The following is a 23,121-nucleotide window of genomic DNA, read 5'->3' as shown; positions in this document are numbered from 1 at the left end:
AGCAGTTTAAACACTGAAATAAAAAAAAAAATCAAAGCTGGATCGCTCCCATATAGCCAGTGAGAATGTGAAGTAGTGCAGCCTCTCTGGAAAACAGTTTGGTGGTTTCTTTAAAACCTAAATATGCAACTACCATTTAACCCAGCAATTGCACTCCCAGGCGTTTATCCCAGCGAAATGAAAACTTATGTTCACATAAAAAACCTGTATACAAATGTTGAAGCCAGAGTCAAAATTCTGTGTATGGTATAATTCCATTTATGTGACATTCTGGAAAAGGCAGAATTATAAGAACAGAAAACAGATCGGTGGTTGCCAGGGACTGGGGTGAGGGGAGCAGAAGGGAATTATGGGAGAGTTTTATGCGACTGATCATTACTGTTTCTGTCAAAATTCATAGAATATACACTAAAGAAAGTGATTTTTACTGTAAGTTATTCCTCAATAAACATGACTTTAAAAGAATAAAATCATCAGTTTTTACATTATTGTCCCCAGCATTTCAGTAAAAAGCATGAACTACATTGAACCCATAAAGTCTCACGGTCTTTTGAGCTCCTGGGACATGCTATTATTGATTTCAGTTTCAGTGCATTCAATTTTATTTTTAACATGCAGGAAAAACACTGTTTCTGTCCTGGCTGCACGTTTTCCCCACATTAAAGATGACTCATAGAACTTTTTATTTATCATTTTACATTGTGTAATTCCTTTTACTGCTTAGTTGGAAAAAACTACAAGCTTTTACCACATTTTATCACAAAACATTTTCCTGCTCATTGAGACAAAACACCATGTGCTCTTCTGTAAATAGTGCTGACCCAGGTTCGCATCCACCATGGCAGAATTCCACATTTAAACAAGCAAACAGCTTGGTGTCTCATCTGTTGTTGCTCCGTTTCTTTCCCTTCAGATCATGTAGAAAGGACAAGGAGCACAGTAAATATATATATATATTGACAAATCCTAGGCAATGTGCTTGACAATGAAACAGCTTGGGTGGGTGGCTGCCTTTAGATAACGAATGTATTTTTTTTATAAAATAATAACTGAGCAGGATAGATACATTGACTCTGACCATCAGTGTAATAATCTATGTTCAGTCCTGCTAACCAGGTTTTCAACTGTGCTCACCACTCATATTAAAAGCTGACTACAGGTTTCCATGAAACAAGACAGACTGCATACATCCACCCCCTACCAATACCTCACTAAAATGAGAATTAAAAAAATTGTTTTCAATGTATAAATCCATAAGAATATAAAGAATGAAGGAAGAAACAATAACAGCAAGAAGTGGCAGCAAAATTATGGATGCTAATAAACGCATTTAGCAGATAGAATAAAGCCAAAAGGTCAGTGACTGCAGGAGGAAAAGCCAAGAGGCAAGGCAATTAATTCTGGAAGAGGCTCGGGGAATTAGACAAGCCAAGTACCAGAAAGGGAGAAGATGAGACCCTTACTCCTTGGAGAGACACAATAAGCCATGTCCTTGAGTTCAAAGCACAAGCATGAAGGGCGAGGTTAAGACACACTACCAACAATGGGGATTAAGTAAAAGCTAGCATCCTGAATGATGAACCCCTGTAAACCCTTTACCTGCTTTGCTCCCAGAATGCTGGCAGCTAGACTGAACCCCACCCTGCCACCCCCAGTAGGATGACAGAGAATTTTTTTGTACGGAAACTGCCTGACCCAAGAGGAAAGCCCCACAGATATTTACACTTTTTCAGCCCTCTGACAAAATGAGCAGAGTGCCACGTAGCCATTCTAAGAGAAGGGACACCAATTCACAAACTCTGCCCAATATACACGATTTCCAACAAGTTTTGTGGTGCTTTACATTTAGTTATGAATAGTTAAAAGTCATTGAGCATTTGAGTAGAGACTCTAACCCAAAAGACAGAGATCAAAACAATCAAACAAAAATAGAATGTCATAAACAGAAAAACAAACACTAAAGGAGGTCTTACTGTAATATCCACAGAGAGGTAAGAAGATACTGTAGCCATGGAAAGAAAGAACAAAATGTTATAAAAATTACATTCAGAAACAAAAAAAATTGGAAATTGCAAATATGTTATTGTATTTAAAAAGATTAGAAATCGAAGCAATGCCCCCAAGAGTATAAGAAATAAAAACAAAGAGACAGAAAGCAGGGATTAAAGCTAAAAAACAAAACAAAACAAAACAAAACAAAACAAAACCCCCAAAAAACCCCACAAAAAAAAACCCTCAATCTAGTAGGTCCAATATTCAAATAACAGGAATTCCAGAAGAAAAAGAAAATGGAGAGAAGAAATGATAATTGTAACAATATAAGAAATGTCCTCAAAATTTAGAAATATGAGTCTCCAGAGTGAAAGAGACCACGGATTCTCCAATACAATTGATGAAAAAAAATCCACATCAAAGCACATCACTGACATTTCCAAATAGTCGGGATAAGAAGAAGATTCTAAAAGTTTCTAAAAAGATTCTAGAAAATGGAAGCAAGATGTATTACCGATAACAAAGCAGAAGAAAGAGAGATCAAGGAATCAATCCCATTTACAATTGCACCAAAAACCATAAGTACTGAGGAATAAACCTAACCAAAAGATCTGTACTCTGAAAACTATAAAACACTTGTGAAAGAAATTGATGACACAAAGAAATCGAAAAACATTCCATACTCTTGGTTGGAAGTACAAATATTATTAAAATTTCTATACTACCCAAAGCAATCTACACATTCAATGCAATCCCTATCAAAATGACACCAGCATTTTTCACAGAGCTGGAACAAACAATTCTAAAATTGTTATGGAACCAGAAAAGACCACGAATAGGCAAAGTAATGTTGAAAAAGAAAAGCAAAGTAGGAGGCATCATAATCCCAGACTTCGAGCTATATTACAAAGCTATAATCATCAAGACAGTATGGTACTGGCACAAAAACAGACACATAGACCAATGGAACAGAATAGAGAACCCAGAGATGGACCCACAACTGTATGGTCAACTAATCTTCCACAAAGCAGGAAAGAATACCTGATGGAAAAAAGTTTCTTCAACAAATGGTGTTTGAAAACTGGACAGCGACATGCAGAAGAATGAAACTGGATCACTTTCTTACACCATACACAAAACGAAGTTCAAAATGGGTGAGATATCTAAATGTAAGACAGGAAACCATCAAAATCCTAGAGGAGAAAGCAGGCAGCAACCTCCTTGTGGCCACAGCAACCTCTTGCTAGACACATCTCTAGGGGCAAGGGAAACAAAAGCAAAAATGAACTATTGGTACTTCATCAGGAAAAAAAGCTTCTTTTTTTTTTTCAAGAGAAAGAGAAAGCATGCATGCAAATTGGGGGGGGGGGTTAGAGGGAGGAGCAGAGAGAGAGGGAGAGAGAGAACCCCAAGTAGGCTCCATGCCCAGCATGGAGCCCAATGTGGGGCTGGATTCCATGACCCCGAGATCATGACCTGAGCTGAAATCAAGAGATGGATGCCCAACCAACTGAGGCACCCCAAGATAAAAAGCTTTTGCACAGTGAAGGAAACAATCAACAAAACTAAAAGGCAACCAATAGAATGGGAGAAGATGTTTGCAAATGACATATCAGATAAAGGGTAGTATCCAAAGCCTATAAAAAACTTACCAAACTCAACACTCAAAAAACAAATAATTCAGTTAAGAAATGGGCAAAAGACATGAATAGACATTTCTCCAAAGACATCCAGATAGCCAACAGACACATGAAAAGATGCTCAGCATCACTCATCATCAGGGAAATACAAATCAAAACCACAACAAGATACCACATCACACCTGTCAGAATGGTTAAAATGAACAATTCAGGAAACAACAGATGTTGGTGAGGATGCAGAGAAAAGAGAACCCTCTCACACTGTTGGTGGGAAGGAAAAGTGGTGCAGCTACTCTAGAAAACAGTATGGAGTTTCCTCAAAAAGTTAAAAATAGAACTATCCTACAACCCAGCAATTGCACTAACAGGTATTTATACAAAGGATACAAAAATGCTGATTAAAAGGGGAAAATGAGGGGTGCCTGGGTGCTCAGTCAGTTAAGCATATGCCTTTGGCTCAGGTCATGATCCCAGGGTCTTGGGATTGAGCCCTGCATCGGGCTGCCTGCTCAGCAGGGATCCTGCTTCTCCCTCTTCCACTCCCCAGTGCTTGTTACCTCTTTTTCTCTCTGTCAAATAAATAAATAAAATCTTTAAAAAAATAAGATAAGAGGGGCAAATGCACACCAATGTTTATAGCAACAATAATAGCCAAATTATGGAAAGAGCCCAACTGCCCATCAGCTGATGAATGGATAAAGAGGATGTGGTATATATATGGTATACACACACACACACACACACACACACACACACACACACAATGGAGTATTACCCAGCCATAAAAAAGAATGAAATTTTGCCATTTGCAACAATGTGGATGAAACTAGAGGGTATTATGCTGAGCAAAATAAGTCATTCAGAGAAAAACAAATATGATTTCACTCACATGTGGAATTTAAGAAAAAAACAGATGAACATAGGGGAAGGGAAGGAAAAATAAAATAAGTTAAAAATAGAGAGGGAGGCAAACCATAAGAAACTCTTAAATATAGAGGACAGACTAAGGCTTGCTTGAGGGGAGCTAGGTGGGGGATGGGCTAAATGGGTGATGAGCATCAGGAGTGCACTTGCTGAGATGAGCACTGGGTGTTATATGTAAGTGACGAAGCACTAAACTGTACTCCTGAAACCAATACTACACTATATGTTAACTAACTTGAATTTAAATTTAAAAAAAGGAAGGGAGGTGTATTAGTTCCCTTTTGCTAGTTATCATACCACCCAAACTTGTGACTTAAAACAATTTGTGGGTTGGTTGGGTAATTCGTCTGGTCTGAACTGGGTGCATGGCTTAAGACTGCCTTGCTCACATGTCTGGAACTTCCTGGAATGGGGGGACTGCTCTCCCCACAATCTCTTGTCTTCTAGGAAACTAGTCTGGATTTGTTCACAAGGGTGATGAGAGGGTTCTCAGGAGCAAGAGAGGGCCCAATGCACTTTTCAAACATTTACTTGCCTCATATTTGCTATTCTGCTTTCGATCAAAGTAGGTCATATGCCTGGGCCCATAGTCAAAGTGGAAGGAGGTTATCCAGTGTTATAAAGTGAGATACGATTCTTTGGAGGTCATTATGACAACTGTGTAAGGTACACACAAGGTATATCTTGACAGAAGCAAGGATTAGAAATCAAATGGTATCAGACTTATCAACAGCATTTCTGAAAACCAGAAGTCAAATGAAGGAAAATGATTTCCAACCTTAAAAACTCTGAGAGACAATTTCTACCGTAGAATTCTCTACCTGGCCAAATGATCAAGCACTAGTAAGGACAGAAGAATCAGAAGAATATGTAAGGTCTCAAATATTTCACCTCCAATTCTCCTGAATAGTGTGCTTCAAAAAACAAAAAAGTGAGGGAAGAAAGAGAAAAGACAAAATAAGGGATCCAGATATAGAAAATAAGATGTTTAACTCCTCCATAGAACGGTAAGGAGAATTCCCAGGATGACAGCTCTATCGAGTCCTGGAGACCGACTGGTCCATATTAGAACAGGAGCTCAGCTCTAGGAAGAGAGCTCCATGCAATAAATAAATAAATAAATAAATAAATAAATAAATAAATAAGCAAGCAAATAATGGATTATTCCAAATTCTTAGGTCATATTGCAAGGAATTTCTAAGCTCTGGAGTAGAAGTTTAAGGAGGAGTTAGTGGTAGGTACATGAAAAGTAAGCAAGCCAGAGGGAGAAAAAGGAAACAACTCCAAGAAAAACAAAAACTTGTACAGAAAAGAAATACAAATGCATTGTAGGCTAGCTCTTAACGATGTTTACATTGTGATAATAATAAAAAACAATAATATATCCAAAGTGTTTTGTAATTATTTGGGGAAGATAGAGAAGAAAATGTGCACGTGTATATATATATGCGGTAAGGAGAGAATATGGTATAAGGAGATTAAATCCTCACCTTCCATAATAGGGACTGAGTAATTAATGTCTGATATTGGAAAATAAATCAATATACATCCACATCCCCGTGCTTTTAGAAATATGGAGCCCAAGAAAGGAAGACACAGCTGGAGAAGTTGTTTAGGGGAGGAGGCATCAGAAACGGGTTGTGGGGAGCTGCTTTGTTATGTACCAGTGAATACTTGACATTGTAAACTGTGAGTTGTGTTTATTTTTTATTTTTTTATTTATTTATTTTTAAACATTTTTTTTAAAGTTTTTATTTATTTATTTGACAGAGACAGCCAGCGAGAGAGGGAACACAAGCAGGGGGAGTGGGAGAGGAAGCAGCAGGCTCCTAGCGGAGGAGCCCGATGTGGGACTCGATCCAGGAACGCCGGGATCACGCCCTGCGCCGAAGGCAGACGCTTTAATGACTGCGCTACCCAGGCGCCCCTGTGTTTATTTTTTAAAACAATCCCTCCCTTTCCCACAGAAAAGCCAGGGCAAAATCATGTGAGTGAACCAACTTCATGGAGAAAAGTGCAGGAGGGCTCAGTATTGTTGGGAATTATGGCCCTAGAGAAATGAAGATCAGAAGAATCCGAAGGATATGGAAGGTCTCAAACATTTCACCTCCAAGTCTTCTGACCCTTTCCTTTTGCAATCGTTGGTTGGTGAGGCCAAAGGAACTCACTCTTCCAAAGACATTTTGAACAATTCACTCCTTGGTCACCAAATACATTTAACTAAATATATCTTCCATGTTTTTCAAGATTGATGTGTAAAATGTCCTTCTTAATGAATGCATCCTGAGGGGATGAAATGCCTTTAACAGCAGTATGGCCGTCCTTTTGGAGAATTAAAAAACTCGTGAACTTCCTACATCACGTGCAGACAGTGTGACCAAATTCTCTGGACTACATGATGATGTCCCTGCACACACACGTGCATGCCCACACACATGCCCACATGCATGTGCCAGCAGCTGGCCCAGAGAGAACTTGCCAAGTTTCTGTTTGCCCTCACACAGTCAGAGGTAAAAGAAGACAATACCCAGCAAAAACAGCAAAACTAGTAAATCTGACTTCATCAACCCATCTCATTTTTGTTTTTTCCCCAGACCCTTAAGCTCTCTTCCTACAAAAGCAAGAGCACAACGAGTAATCTTAAGGTTAATATTTACTTCCTGACAGCTGTATTTTAAACCTTTTGTAATAATGCAGGTGATTTTAGTGAGGCTATGCCTTTTTATAAAGTGAGCCTCACAGGGGCACCTGGGTGGCTCAGTCGGTTGAGTGTCTGACTCTTGGTTTTGGCTCAGGTCGTGATCTCAAGGTTGTGTGATGGAGCCTCGAGTTGGGCTTTGCACTCATCGGGAAGTCTGCTTGAGAGTGTCTCTCTCTCTCTCTTCCCCTCTGTGTGCACTTTCTCTGAAATAAATAAATAAATCTTTAAAAAGAAATAAGTAAGCCTCACAGCCATTACCTTCTTTCCTCTGGTGTGGTAACCGCAGCATGCCTACATTTGCTTAAATATATTAGCTGCACAAATGCCATTGCCCCAGACACACCTGGAACTAATACTTCCCAATCAAAGTACAGTGTGCACACACACCATCTGTGGATTTTGCTAACATGCAGGCTCTGCTTCAGCAGGTCTGGGAGGGACCCAAGATTCACACCAGCGCCCGGGAGATGTGATGCCTGGCCCATGGACTATATTTTGCAGCAAAATGTTAAGCTATCTGTGTAATGAGATTTTGCAATTTGCCAAGTATTGGGCTGGTAAAAACCCAAGCCTTCCAATGTCCTAGCCAGTCCACATATATTCACTTTTGATTGGCTAAAGCGTCTTTGTCAGTTTATTGTTCTTTGCAGGTTTTCGTCCTTTCTGTTCAGAGTAGATGCATGTCTGTTGACTGCAAAGGTGAAAGCAAGTGAGGAAGAGAAAATGAACTGGAAGTACAATCTGATAAAGTGAGTCCATTTTCTCATGATTTGTAGAATGGGCAAGAGATGGGAATGATGGTCATCAGAGATAAAGAGCTTCACATGCTAAAGCATATGCTATTAGGTGTAATCCTAATTTAGATATAAATATCTAAATAAACAAGTGAAAATAATAAATAAAACAAAGAGTGGAAAAGCTGTCAAAATAATCACTGACCAGAGTTACACTTCTACTGAGGTAATAATTCCTTTCTGGGAAGGGCTGCTGTGGACTCCGTGGGGGCAGAGATATTTTCCTCTCGGCATCTCACTCAGACTGGGAAGTGGACAGACTTTGTCTTTGCAACCTCCCTTCCTCGCCTTCGCCCTTCTTGGCAAAAATTCCCACTGGCTATGGGCCCTGTTGATACTCTCAGTCAGTAGGGAATACTGAGAAAATATTCCCAGTTCTCACACACGCGCACACACACGTGCACACACACACGCCGCCATCACCATCGCCACTCTCATCAGCACCAACAGAGTTAAAGGATGGCATTCGCTTCATTTTTTTCCCTTAAGTGCTAGGTATCTCACCCCAATATATTTTGCTTAAGCTTTTGAGACCTGCTTACTGCCCTTCTTCTATTCCACCAGAAACTTACCAGCAGGTAATAACCAAAGGGGGTAAGTACAAAAAACAGTAGTGGAAATATTTCGAAGATGTCGATCACATCATGATAATAGCAACTAATATTTAATATGCACGCAGGGTGCCAGGCACTGTTCTGACATGGCACGGATGAATTCTTGCTGATAGGTGGCACTTGGAGGAGCCAAGATGCTGTGATGACCTCAGCCAGTAAGAACTTTGTGTTTGATAGCATGCACGTGTGTTTTCTAATGGAGGTAAGCGGTGGATGCTTTTTAAATTTTATATACACATACACTCATATTTTTTAGCTTTTCAAACTTTTCCTCATTAATATGCTAGAACTGCACTATCCAACATGGTAGCCACTAGCCACGTGTGGCTTTTGAGCATTCGAAATTGGCTGGTGTGAAACGAGCTGTGGAATGACTGTCAAACATACGCAAGATTTTGAAGGCAGTGTAAAAAGAAAATGCATCTTTAATATTTAAATTAATTGTCGAAGTATGATCTTTGGGATATCATGAGTTAAATAAAATATATTACTACCTTCTTATTAAAATAAATTATTAGGAGCCTGGTAATATATTACTATTAATTTTACCTATTTCTTTTTCCTTTTTTTTTTTTTAAGATTTTATTGATTTGACAGAGAGAGAGAGAGCACAAGTAGGCAAAGTGGCAGACAGAGGGAGAGGGAGAAGCAGGCTCCCCCCTGAGCAGAGAGCCCGATGCAGGGCTCGATCCCAGGACCCTGAGATCATGACCTGACCCGAAGGCAGATACTTAACCGACTGAGCCCGGTGCTCTCTTTTTCCTTTTTTTAAATGTGGCTACTAGAAAATTTACAATTACCTGTGTGGCTTGCTTCGTATTTCTCTAGATGACACCATACTAGAAGTACCTATTTCATGGTCTACTGACAACCAAATAAGATCGAGAGCCTCCACTCGATTAGGAGTTCGTGGCCATAGACAAGGGCTTACCTCTCCCAGGTGTGTTTGTATCTTCAGACCTGCATCTTGATTTAAACTGGTGTTTCTCAGGCCTGACTTCACGGTACAGTCACCTTGAAAGTTCTAGTAAGAACGGCTGCCTGGGCCCCACTTGCAGAGATTCTGCTGGTCTGGGTAGCCAAGGCATTAAGAGTTTTAAAGGCCCTCAGGTGTTTTGAAAAAAGCAGCTGAAGCTGAGAACCTGATTCCAATAGGACCAGTGGACCCCAAGTCCTGGTGCCAGACAGGGTGGGTGGATGACATTTGCAGCGGGGCCTGGGTCACACTCTGAGGCTCTGGCAAGAAGAGGGGAAAGGACGTGCCCAGCCAGAGCCCCTGGTTGGCAAAGTCTTGGGATGGCCCTCACTGTAGTCTACTGGAGGAGAAAAACCCACCCTCTGGAACCATGGGGGAGAAATGGGAGGAAAGGGGAGGAACAGAGCTAAATGGGGGCAATCATCTTCACTCTTGGGAGGTGACACTCCCTGCGGGAGACCGAGGGCTGCTCACAGAGGGGCAGCTGCTCCTCATCTCCACCGCATACTCCAGAGGAACACCGCAGCCCTGCACAGAGGTCAGTCACAGCCTGGACCACCCTGGTTTGTGGGCTCTGGGCCCCCTTCCCCTCCAGACTGGCAGTGAGAGACAGGAGTCCCGTGTTTGGTCAAGGAAAATACCGATTCATTTCTGTAATGCAATTATAAATGTCTGTTGTGTGGAGTGTCTCAGAATTCAGGCATCTTCCATGGTGGGAGAGTATCTTCCAATCGAGATGAGAAGCTGCCCCCAATCCCCAACTGCCTGGGTTCAATAAAAAATGGAGATTTTCCCGCTGGGTTGGGGGTTTGAGGGCAGACTGTGGGGACCACTCTATTAAACCTCCACCAGATCTTTCTGAGTACTTTTAAAACTTCCCGTGACTATTCTTCTGGCAAAGTCGGTGTTCACGTGGGAAAAGCTGGTGCCATCTGCCACCCATCCTTTGATATTGGAGAAAAATAGAACTTTCTCAAATAAAAACCTGTTCTCTGACACAAATACCAGATAGTCTCCTCCTCCTTTTGTTCTTACCGTCTGCTCATTAATCTGCAACGTTATATACATTTTTCACATTTCCAATTTGGTTTGGGTGAACTAAATAACCAACAACACGTTTGGGTTCAAATTCACCATCATTAACATGGTCTGGAAAATGATGATTTTTAGGATTTTACTATCAGATACAGCCAGGTGATTAAGAAACGTGTGCCCCATGTATTATGCCATTTCTCTCTGACTTTTGGGGAGTAACCAGGCAGTGCTGTTAATAACCAGCATGCTTTCATTTCTAGTCTCTTCCAGATGAAGGTAGGAGCTGCCCAATGGAAGCGAAGTCACATTTATGAATGAACGCATTCATGGTTGGGTTTCCTGCCTTTTGTTTTCCAATAGACCTAAAGTTGTAACTTCCACATAATACTGAACTACTTTATTAAGTTTCTATTTCTATTCTGCGTCCCTGAGGGGGGAATCTTTGACAGTGCCCACAATATAAAAAAATTTAAAAATTAAAAAAAAATCTTTCCTTCTGGCTAGCGTTCAACTTTTATCACATAATTTTAGATTTGGAAATACATTCTCTTCTCCCTCCACCCATCATGTGTATTTTTACTCTCCTCTTATTTCTTCCAAACTTCACCAAAATCTGTTTCCTGGCAATTTGAGAAGTGAGAAATGTCTGCGTGGGGGAAAAAAATCAAGACACATGTTATGTTGTAATTTTAGCAGGGAAGCATTGCCCAATGACAAAACCAGGGGCTGTCTTGTGATGTTTTCTTCTGCTCACACGAATCTGTCCTAATTTGATCTCTCTCTCATCTCCCTGAAGGCTGCCTCCCATTCAGACGTTGGGGTTTGCTTTAAATTGCTGTGCACTGATTTCTAAGGAAGAGGACAAAAATGACCTGAATTTGGAGGGTGGGGAGGACAGCAATGTGGATTCAACTGTCCCCATTTTTAATTCATTGTAAATATAAAAAGCAGGCAGTTCATTCAGCTGTTGCTCTGATCTTTAAGTATCCATCCTACTGAGGGGTTAGAAAAGTTCGTTCAGTCAACAAGGACTTATCAAGCACTGGCTATCTGCCAGGATAGTTCCAAGCATAGGAAAATGGCGGCAAAAAGGAGCGCCTGCCCTGTTGAACTTTGAAAGAGCACTCAATTCTTGGACAGGACACTTCAGAGATCACATAAGAATGGTGGGGGGTGGTCTGTGGGGCCCTTCTGATTAACAGCGATTTTTCTCTAGGTCCAACTAAGCCACGAACTGTCATAGATAACACCGGAAATCCTTTCAGATTGGAACACTATTCTTTTCCTTATCCTCCTGGATTTTTGGGCTCCTGCAAAAATGCAAACTTTTCCACTTCCTCTTATCGAACCACAAACCCTGGTGTGCATTTCAGATTTGCATAACACTGGGTGGTGCGTAATTATCCTCTGCTTCTTGAAGGAGAAAAAAGGACAACTCAGTATTTCAAAAATCTTCACACATGCTTATCATACAGTATTACAATGTATTATGTGCAAAATTCCATTTAAAAAATCATTTACAAAAGGAAGTACAACACAGTATGTGCTGAGGGTTCTAGATGTACAGCAAAAGCTAAAACAAAGGTACAAAGTACAAAGCCCACCAAATTAGATGACGATGCATCTTTACACAGTACAATAACATGTTCTTGTGACTCCCTGTGTCACGTTGAAACAGGACCCTCATACTCTGTGCACCCCCAAACAGGTCTCATAAAACATGAAGTTAACTTCATACATTCTTATAACACAGATTGGCTTTTGGGTGGCATCGCGAACTCTTTTCCAAACAGCATCTTACTTCACTCAATGGAAGTCACATTATACACACGTGGTTTCTGCCCCCAAATAATCTGATGCTGTTAGTTTTGATTTATGTGGAAAAGGTGGGGCAAGTGTTATCCTTATTTTTTTCCCCCTCCTCCTGGGGTTTTCAAAATTGTTTCCAAAAGCAAATAACGTTGGATAGATTTTGCCAAATCTCAATGCATATTTACAGTATTTTCAGCGTAAGTGGACCCTTCCATTTCCTTTTACCACTTCCTTCAAGGAGTCTGAACCAGCAGACTACATCCTTAGTCCTCTGTTAGAGTCTGTTTTTCTCTCTCAGCCTCTCTCTACATTCATTTCTCTCCTGATCCTCAGCATCACTTGGTTAAAACACGAAAGAGCACAATACCACTGAGCGCGAACAAGGTAACAGTACATCAGATTTCCAAAGGCATTCTGTGGCCAGTGTCAGTAATACATTGCTTTAAGAAATCCAGCAGTCTTTCCCCACAAAACATCCAGTTACAGAAGAGAGACATTTTAAAAATGCAATACTCTCAAATCCAGCAAGAGATTTCTTTTTGAATATTAAATGTTAAAATCACATGCATAATTATAGAATATTTTAAAGTTACAAAAATATTTTAAAAACCAATCCTGACAGTTTACCTGCAACTGCTATAAAAATTTCTATGAAATATATAAAAACACAAAGGCTCTTTGTAAAAAAAAAAAAAAGAGAGAGAGAACAGAAAGAAAAGAAGGAAGAAGGTAGGAAAGAAGGATAGAGCCATCCACAGAACTGAGACATACCTGATGCACTGCATCGGACAGGCTTGGCAAACACCTGCTGTTGAACTGAAGAGAAGAGCTCGCACCCTAAATGTTTATTCAGGACATACACGTACATGTGAGCCGACCTAGAACCTGGCCGGGGCGTCGGTAGCAAACAATCTCGGGACAACTAAACTATCGAATGCAATTCTTCCATCTTTGAAGGAGCATCCTATCATTTCATGAACCTCAGCTACCTTGCCTGGGCAACATGGATAAGGATGCCCTTGGCCAAGTCAGCCCATGGACGGCTTAGTCACTGAACCGAGGGGTCCCCGAGGAGGTGACTGACTGCTTTTCAAGCACAAGCACGTGGAAGCCAGAAGGCAAGGTTCCTAACCCCCCTTTGGATGTGCCACGGGGGAGTCTCGTCTCTTCTATGAGGTGGTGAGATCTTCTTCCCCATTCTGGAAAATGACACCATAAGGATCGTTCTTGATGCGCTTGTAGACAAAGTGGAAGATGTGGGGTTGTGGCCGGCTGTGCAGCTCAGCCTTGATTTTCTGAGGGTAAGTGTCCTCTGCCAGCTGCTGCCACGTTTCGTCAACAAAGAGAAAGAGGCTGTACTCCTCAGGGTCCCCCACCTTGAACTTCTCAGCACAGAGCTGGCACACGTCCTCGGTGGTAACGTAAGGTCTCACGAGGAGGGTCTTTCCCGTGCAGCCACTGTTGACCTCCTGGAACGCAACTCGGAGGTAATTCTGCAGGTGGAAAAAAAAAAGAGATGTGGGAGACCAATCAGAAGAGAAAACAAGACAGACCAATAAGCCAGCACGATAATGCAAGGGCGAGGTCTAACTCATGAGCCAGGCCAGGCTCTGGCCTGGCAGGACCGACCTGGCAGGATGCGAGGCCTCGGGTGAGAGGAAAGCGGCTGCTCTGAATTTGGACAATGGAGGGGACAACTATACGGACTGAGTGGCTGTATCCTGATGTGCTGCAAATAAATACAAGCAGCAGGAAGGCCAGCAGGACTGCTCTGATCTTAGCGTCCCTCAGAAAGCCTGACTAAGAAAGCTCCGGCTAAGGGTGGGAACCGGTTCCAATGCTGGATTTATCCCCAGCTTGAGAAGAAAACCAACCAGCAGAAGAGCCCACACCAGAAGTCACATTTAAAACATGAGGACACAAGAGCACGTACTGGGCTCACTTTGGACACTTTTAATGACGCCTAAACAAAGGCAAGAATGTTACACGGGACCACAAGACACTGCGGATGTTTGACCATTTTTTACCTCCTCGAGTGGCAATTTCATGTGGTTCAACCTCATCCGAGGCTCCGGGGGGATGACGCTGATTCAGGGCAGGGTGTTGTTGAAGCGAAATGATTGGGAATTCTTGGGCTGGGCTCTGCAAACAGCACCAGGCACCTGCTATCAAGACATACCGTAAACCTGCTCCTCGCACGCGCAAAGCCCTGGTGAGCTATAAAGAACCCTACGCTCAAACCAGGCTCTCTGGGACGGTTCTCATTTTCCACTTCGTCAGGAATGAGGTGACCAGATAAAACTGCAAACGTCCAGACAGAAAACAAATACGTTTCCCTTTTCTAAATCTGGTGCCCCAGCTCAGGAGTGAAGGGAAATGGTGCTCTCGGCCCAGATTCCCACGTGGCTACCTTGAGGGTTTACTACTGGGTGGATGGGAGGAAAAGCGTTGGGAAAAGACAGTGAACTCTGCATGTGTAAGAGAGCTCTGACGATCTTGAATCTGAACACCCTAGAGAACACACATGATCCATGTTACCAACCCCCTCCTCTCCCATCCCACTGCCCCCAACACTTAGCTCACACGCTGGGTAGCATTAACCCACTGACTCCTGAAGAGAACTTTGTAAGGAAGTCTACACCATCCCCATTTGACCAGAGAAGAAACTGAAGTACAGAAGAACTAAGTAACTTGCCTCAGGCCACACAGCTTGTGAGCGGGAAAGCCAGTGTTCTAGTCTTCACCACTGTGGTGTGCCATCTCTCCAATGTGAGGAGACCACTGTGCATGTCCATGACCCTGATCTAGGAGTTCCAAGTGGAGCTTCGCCTCTGCCTTTTCACTTTTACAACCAAGCTAAGCACTGACAATTCCTCTCTCGGGTTATATTCTTTTTTTTTTTTTTTTAAGATTTTATTTATTTATTTGTCAGAGAGAGACAGCGAGAGAGACAGCACAAGCAGGAGGAGGGGCAGGCAGAGGGAGAAGCAGGCTCCCTGCCAAGCAAGGAGCCTGACACGGGACTTGATCCCAGGATCCTGGGATCATGACTCTGAGTGATGCTTTTTTTTTGTTTTTTAATATTTTATTTATTTATTTGACAGAGATAGAGACAGCCAGCGAGAGAGGGAACACAAGCAGGGGGAGTGGGAGAGGAAGAAGCAGGCTCATAGCGGAGGAGCCTGATGTGGGGCTCGATCCCATAACACCAGGATCATGCCCTGAGCCGAAGGCAGGCGCTTAACCGCTGTGCCACCCAGGCGCCCCTCTGAGCAGATGCTTAACCGACTGAGCCACCCAGGCGTCCGTCTCGGTTATATTCTAAGCAGGTGTGTATATCCCAAGGGAGAGAGGCCAGTGGGGAGGAGCTCTGCGGAATCTGGGGGGCTCCAGGTTAGAAGCTACAGATGGAGTGAGGGGCTGGTGGCAGGCAGGGAGATGGAAACATGAGCTTTTCTCATTTCCTTTGTGCTTCTCCTCAGAGGCTGTAGGACCTCAGGAATCCTCTTGACACCCAGCCAATATCACAGTATCCCAAGAGACTGCACATGCTAAATCATTTAACACATGGACAGTTCTTCAACAATCCGTTCAAGAGGGTTGGGGAAGGGAGTACAGTAGGCATTCTTTTTAGATTTATGCACTTGGGAATGTATTTCTGAGACTGGTGCTCTCTTGGAGAAAGACTTGCTGATCTTGCCTTTCCACAATGGGCTGACTTTGAACCTCCGAGTATTTTCAGAGCATCAAGAAGAGAAAAAGGCAAGGAAGGTGATTCTGAACATAGAGACTAATCTGTCTTGCTTTGAAATTCACCACATGACACACAGAAACAAAACCTCGTCAGGTTTTATAATTCAGTTTGAAACTTTGAAAATACTATTCAAAGACATTTGAGGACTTATTCATAATGTCACTGACTACGAGCAAATCAAGAGTTGTGTTGGACAAGAAGTCTACAGCCTTAATCTGCCTTTCCTCCCTGAAAAACCAGGTCTTTGGGAATCCCACACTTCCAGCTCATGGCCATGAAAACTCCGGATGGGGATCCAGGCAGGATTTGGCTCAGATGCTTACTCTGAAACTCTGGCCCCGACTGGCTGCCAGAGCTGAGGCTGCCAATGAGCTTCTGGAGTCTTCCGTCTTGAGGGGGCGGGGAGAGAAAAAGAAAGAACAGGGAAGACATCACCGCACCTCTCCCTCTTCTCAGAGAGACCAAGTCAACTGCAGTGCCTAACACTGCTACTTCCACTTGGCCAATCTCATAAAATAAAACACCCACCACCTGTGCCAAGGGCTTCCTTCTTTTTGACTTCTTGTCTGCTCAGGTGCTCTGCATCCATGCGGGACATTCTGGGAGAAATCGTGACTTAATCTGGCTTTGTTTTCTTAAGGGCAGCAAAACTTGGGCCAAACCCACATGTATTTTTTTTTTTTTTAATTCAAAGAAAACAGAGAAGTGAAACAACAAGGTCAGAGGGTGCTTTAAAATATCCCTTTTCCACCGGATGATCTGACAACGGGGGACCTCAGGCGCCCGGGCTGTGTGTGCTGTGTGAGCCAGGACTGCCTCCCCGGAGAGCAGGGTGGCACTCGGCCCCGGTCGTCGCCACAGCCAGCCACGTACCTGAAAGTCGTCCACCGAGGGGATGGTCCGGTTGGTGGTTCTCCGTTTGTGCCACTGCCTCAGGGTGTCCCTGGTCTCTGAGCTGAGCAGTCGCGCGGCTTGTTCTTCTTGGAAATTCTTTATCAGAGAAAGTGCCCCATAGGCGCTTGTCAAGTAGTAACCTCCTGGGAAGGGCAGAAAGAATGAGTTAGTTATCCAGTGATTTATACTCTGGTGGTAGCCGGTGCGGACAACAGAAGCAGAGGTCATGCTTCCTATTGTCTCCATATGCATTCCTTGTGGGACCAGAAGCTGGTGTCCAAGAGCGCGAGTACTTCCCACCTTCCTCCCTCCATTCATTCATTCATCCTATGGAAGTACTGGAGGACCCCGGCATGGGCCAGCGCTAGGCGGCGCCGTCGGGCCAGGCTGACAGCGCCCTGTTTTCACTACCGGAATTTCCATTCTGATGGGTGAGACATACAAAATCTCTAGATTATTTCAGTGCAATTGTGAAAGTGCTTTGTCGGGAAAGGTCAGGGCCTGATGAAGGCGGGGAGACACATGAGGATAGTGGGGTCCAGCACTCTGGGCTTAGAATCATTCACTTCTTGAGCAGGAGTCCACGCATCTCTTGGCAATACTTGCTTTGGGGCTTTTCTTTTAGGAATTAATATTTTCCAAATTTTAAGTAAACTATACACTTTGAGAGAACTGCACAGTATACAAGCGTGTTCGCCATAACATGGATTCTCCAAACTTCCTTCCTGATTCCCTTTCTTATCCTTACTTGAGGGCTAACGCAACGTGACATTTAGGAAAAAATAATTCACAAGTGAAGGCAAGTAGGTGCACTTACGAATGATTTCTTGTGTTTAGTGAGTGTTAAAAGACTCGCAACACCGTGAGATGCATATAAGTGGGTTCATACCTTGGTCCTAAACTATATTTAGATGCCTTTGGTGAACTTGTAAGCTCCATGCTAGTGGACCACTAGGGGGCGCCCCTAATGCTTATGAAAAATTCCCTACTTGAGCTCCGCATATTTTAACTTGAGAGACACTTTTCTCAAAGTATCTATTGAATTTCTATTGTGAGCCCAAACCGGGTATAGAGCAGGGGGTAGGTTTGTAAGAAACAGAATCTGAGTCCCAGCTTTACAGAATTTATGAATTTATTAAAGAAAACAGGTATAGCGGGTTTATTCATGCGGATTCCAAGTTAGTTGTTTTGTTCATGGCCAAAGTGTTTAGCTGCTAATGCAAGACTCTCAAGAACTCTCTCTCTTGTCAACAAGTGACAACATTTGAAGTGGCAACTGGTCTACCATCCGAGAAATGAGCACAGCCCCCAGCAAACTGTACCGGACATGTAACTTAGAAAGGAACACACCTTTGTGGTTTTCGGGTCACTGACAGAGATATGGGGGGTTTTGTTTCAGTGTAGCATCACCTAGCCCACTCTGGGCAATACAGGTCCCATGCACACAACAGGATACTTGTTTCAAGTTCCCTGAATAGCTCAATGCCCACCCCCCCCCCCCAACTGGGTGCAAGTTCCCTATGGAACTTCCCACATGTTAGTACAGAGTTCTGAGTAGCTGATTTTTACTAAATATTTGCCCTGAGAACAAATCAGCACACAGCTGAGTATGAAACTTGGTGGTACAGAATTTTTTTTTTTTAAGATTTTATTTATTTATTCAACAGAGATAGAGACAGCCAGCGAGAGAGGGAACACAGGCAGGGGGAGTGGGAGAGGAGAAGCAGGCTCATAGCGGAGGAGCCTGATGTGGGGCTCGATCCCATAACACCGGGATCACGCCCTGAGCCGAAGGCAGACGCTTAACCGCTGTGCCACCCAGGCGCCCCTGTGGTACAGAATTTAAATGCTACACACAGGATTTCAAGAGCAATCAGCAGGGACTTAAGTATTCAAGTAAGGCTGTGTGGAGGTGCCAGTTTTGGAGCTGGGGCTCGGAGGGACCATTACAATCAAGTTTGGGAGGGAGGGTGTTCCCTTTGGATGTCAAATTTTAGACTCCATAGCTCTGATCCGTCCAGGGCACTAAGGAGAAAACTCAAAATTCTGGAAGCCCAATGTTGACCACACTTCGAAACATGTGGATGCAATTAGAAGAAGGGTTACATTTCAGCAAAACTGTAACCCTCCCACAAGAGCTGTGCACTTAAGAGGAATTCTATGACGCCTTTTCCGTAAATGAAACTACCTGCTTAAACAGCAGAAAAGAGATGTGGGCTGCTGACCCGAAAACCAAAGAGGGCTTTAGGCAGGCCGCAGAGGGCTGGGTTAGTAATGTGTGTCTTCCTCCTGGTCTGCATAGCTTCAGGTCCCTGATGTGCAGGCCTAGTCTGTAACCACAGCCAACCCGGCTGGGCCAGCCTGTTTTCCCAAGGAAAGAAGCCAGGAAGCCTGAGACAGTTAAGTGGAGGCAGGCTCTAGTTTAAGTACAAGCTCATTGGCTGCTCCATACTTTCACTCTTCTGGGTCCTTGTCTTTCTTTCCTATGTGATTCCTGGAGGTGAGGACAGCCACCTGCCCAACTGTCACCAGCATGGTGCCCAGGGCCGTGCCTGATGCTGGGGAAATGCTGGGAAGGGTGGCAGGAAGTGGCTGTCTCAGTCCTCGGGCCACAAGATGTAAGCATAAGTTTGTCCTAAGTATACATTGCCAGCAACAGAATGGTAATTTTCTGAATGAAACTGACATGCCCTTTCCCCAAAGTCCCAAGAGTTTGATGTACTCATTCTCAGAATTAAGCATGATTAGAGCTCAAAACAACTGAAATGAAAACAATGCCCAGACACATATGAAATTGTAATAATAATGCAGTAGAAGAAAGGAAAGCAGGGCATGGAGACTAAGGTATGCTTCTATTGGTCCTTGGACAAAACCACATGCTTTCCCCTCTCCTGTTAAATCCCACAGCGGGCCAGGAAAGCTCCAGGCAGGATCTTGAAGGATCATCATGGAATGTCTGGTTCCAGGGTGAAGAATATTAGTGAAGGGAGGGGTAAACAGGGGGAGGCTAAAAGGATCAAAGAGGTTCATTCATACTCTCTGGGGGTGGGAGGAATAGGATGAAAAGATATTCATCCCTAATCCTGAGTCAGCACTGTCCCTCAAGGGGTGGGAAGCATATACCTGTAACTCGAGGGTTCCAGGGAGGACAGACCCTCTGATAAAAAGGCCAAGCACTGAGGACTTAGGGGATTAAGGGACACATTCTGGGGGTGACAATGCATTTCAGTTTCTCTCCAGGGAAAATCCTGATATGACACATTCCCTGCAGAATCCAATCAGCACATGGACCTCTTTTACTTAAGGCCAGACTAAAACTCAGTGGAGAAAAGAAAAAACAAAAACAAAAAGAGTTCTATGCAACAATTCACCACTCAGGGGCCATCTGGGCTCATGAAAATGGATTAACAGGATTCACAATGCAAAGACCCTGATTCGTTCTTCTTTAAAAAGACAAGCTCACATAAGAGCCCCAGTTATTTCTGCTTTTCAAGGCTGTGCACCACAATGACAAACATCCCAATTATTTCCAGGATAAAATACCTAACCCATGTGTAAGGAGAAGGAATTTCTGCTAAGACATGTTGGGGTCAGGCAGACACAAGAAGGAGACTAAACTGACAAGGTAAGTTGAAAGCAAACTGCCCAGATTTTACTCCACTGCATTTGTATTTTAACAGTGAGCAGATACAATTATTTAAATAGAAAAGAAAATCAATGCTGTTTTCATCTTGAGAACAAATATTTTAAACAGATGAAAACAAAAGGCCAGCCTTCACTGTTTCACTGATAGAACAGCAGGATATTTTTCTGGTAGTGAACATATTCTCTCATGAAAGTTTATACCCTTCTTATTCCTCAAGGAAACCATTTCTTTTTAAAAAGGGCATTTTTTTTCCATTCAATAATTTTTTTATCACAATTAACCAATCTCAGTGAAGTATATTTATGGCTGGGTTCTATTTTTGTGGTTTTCTGACTTTTCTATATTTTCTACAATGAATATGGATTACTTTTATAATTAGAAAAAAGTCAGCACATTCTTTTAAGTCAAAAAAGAAATTAAAACCATAGTTAACCCTTACAATGTCAAAAAAGCACCCACAGGACTGCTGAATGGGCATGGGGTTTTACCTTGGCGTGATGAAAACCTATTATTTATTTGAGGCAAAAGAGAGATGGTGGATCGCACAAAACTCTGAAGGTACCAAATGTCACTGAATAGTTCATGTTAAAATAGCTAATCTGATGCTATGTGAATTTCATTTCAAGAAAAAAAAAAGGAAACAAAACCAAAAAAAGGCACCCCCATTCTTCCCATATCTTCAAGCGATTGTTACCTTCTCCATGTAACAGTGACGGGTCTAAGAGCTCCATCATGTACTCAATTTCAGTGTCCAGTTCCAACATGTCACACTGAGCTATGACGTAGGTCAGGACTGGTAAAAAATCGTCAGCTCCATACATCCTCCCTGGGATCGGAAGAAAGGGGAAGATGGGAATATTTTTACCAACACTTCTTTCTTTCATATCCTACGCATACTGCTTTTATTAGGTAGCTAGGAGTCATCTGGGGAAATGTGCTATTCATAAACAGAGGTGGGTGTTTCTGGAATCCTATGCAGTCTGTGACCCTCCTGGCTGCTCATGCCAGACACCAGCCCTAACATACAATTTCAGAATGAAATGTCTGCGAGTCAATGGACACATGAAAGATTTTCTCCATGCTTTCATGATATACATCAAGTTATGCAACAGAACAGAGTACTTGCAAATAGTTTACCTTTCAGCAAGTAGTATTATAAAACATTTACTAAGTATCACTTATTAGGTTAATCCTCTGTGAATTCTACTGTGTTCCTTACTGCTTTCTGCAGAAATTAATCATCAACATAATGACAGAACCAAACTCTGACCAGCAAAAAAACTTTGCTCTGCTCAATGTGAGCACACAGTTAATTTATTTAAATGTGCAAATTCACTCTATGTCAAATAGATACATACGATTAATACATGGCAAAACAATTTTTTTAGTCTTTATAGCTACTTTTCATTACATAAGTGAGTCTCAACTCGGGGTGACTGTGCCCCCCCCTCCGAGGGGAATTTGGCATTGTCTGGAGACATTTTTCTTTGTCATGATTAGAGGGTGGGGTGCAAATGACATCCGGAATGCCAATAAACTCCAAACAGGAAGCAGCCCCCACAATAAAGAATTGTCCATTTGAAATGTCATCAATTCTAAGGCCGAGAAACTGTGCATCGGAAGAACATAATCCTGTGCAGACACCATTTTAGAACTTACATAAATGTTTGTCTGAACCACAGAAAATATACTTCCTGTACGTGAAATATGTTTGCAAATTTCAGAGGTGATGCTATCACGACCGGCTCAAGAGCTTACATTTTAATGTCTTTGCCCAACAACGTGCAAAGTGCACACACATTCCCATCTGCATAAGCGGTGGTTAATACAGCCTGTGTTTGCTGTCTGTTGCTTCTCCATGAAGCAATTTTACTTAGAGGAAAAGTGGATCACGGGCTCACCGAAGCCCTGGTACTACGCAGGGCCCAATCACTAGCCACGAATCATGGTTACTCCTGAGTCTATAAGAAGCAGAACTGAGGTAATCCGAGGACTTACTTTCAAAACCACGTAATTCTTTTGTGAATTCAATTACGCTGCTTCAGCAAATAAGGGAGAACCAATGAAATGGTTGTACTGAAGCCATATCATTATTGAATGCTCCTTGTTTGACCCATGCCGGACGTAGATCGTGGACACAAACACTCATTTGCCAAAATGTAGTAATGACAATTGCTAATATTCCCATCATGGTTGGGGCTATGCCTGCATTGCCTCGTCTAATCCCTGCCTTACGGAGGACAGGGTCAGATTCAATGTCAGGTATAGAGACTTCAGTTTAGAAGTAGATTAAGGTAGCCAAAGCCCCATACTTAATGAACTCATTCACAGAGCAAGGA

At 42.8% G+C, this 23,121-nt stretch overlaps 1 protein-coding gene across 5 annotated transcripts in view; it reads right to left on the bottom strand.

Moving 5' to 3' along the window:
• Positions 1-12,143: 12,143 nt before the first annotated feature.
• The window catches only part of RIN2 (Ras and Rab interactor 2), a 238,662-nt gene continuing 227,684 nt past the window's right edge, over positions 12,144-23,121 (bottom strand). For all 5 annotated transcript variants that reach the window (XM_026502950.4, XM_026502951.4, XM_026502957.4 and 2 more), the window contains 3 exons: positions 21,477-21,608; positions 17,116-17,279; positions 12,144-13,981 (listed from right to left, as the gene is read on the bottom strand). In XM_026502950.4, the coding sequence (XP_026358735.1) occupies positions 13,658-13,981; positions 17,116-17,279; positions 21,477-21,608 (620 nt within the window). In that variant the 3' untranslated portion in view covers positions 12,144-13,657. The remainder of the gene's footprint in view (positions 13,982-17,115; positions 17,280-21,476; positions 21,609-23,121) is intronic.

The sequence above is a fragment of the Ursus arctos genome, unplaced genomic scaffold (assembly GCF_023065955.2).
Source record: "Ursus arctos isolate Adak ecotype North America unplaced genomic scaffold, UrsArc2.0 scaffold_16, whole genome shotgun sequence".
NCBI classification, from domain to species: Eukaryota; Metazoa; Chordata; class Mammalia; order Carnivora; family Ursidae; genus Ursus; species Ursus arctos.
This window is presented reverse-complemented; position numbering and strand designations above follow the sequence as displayed.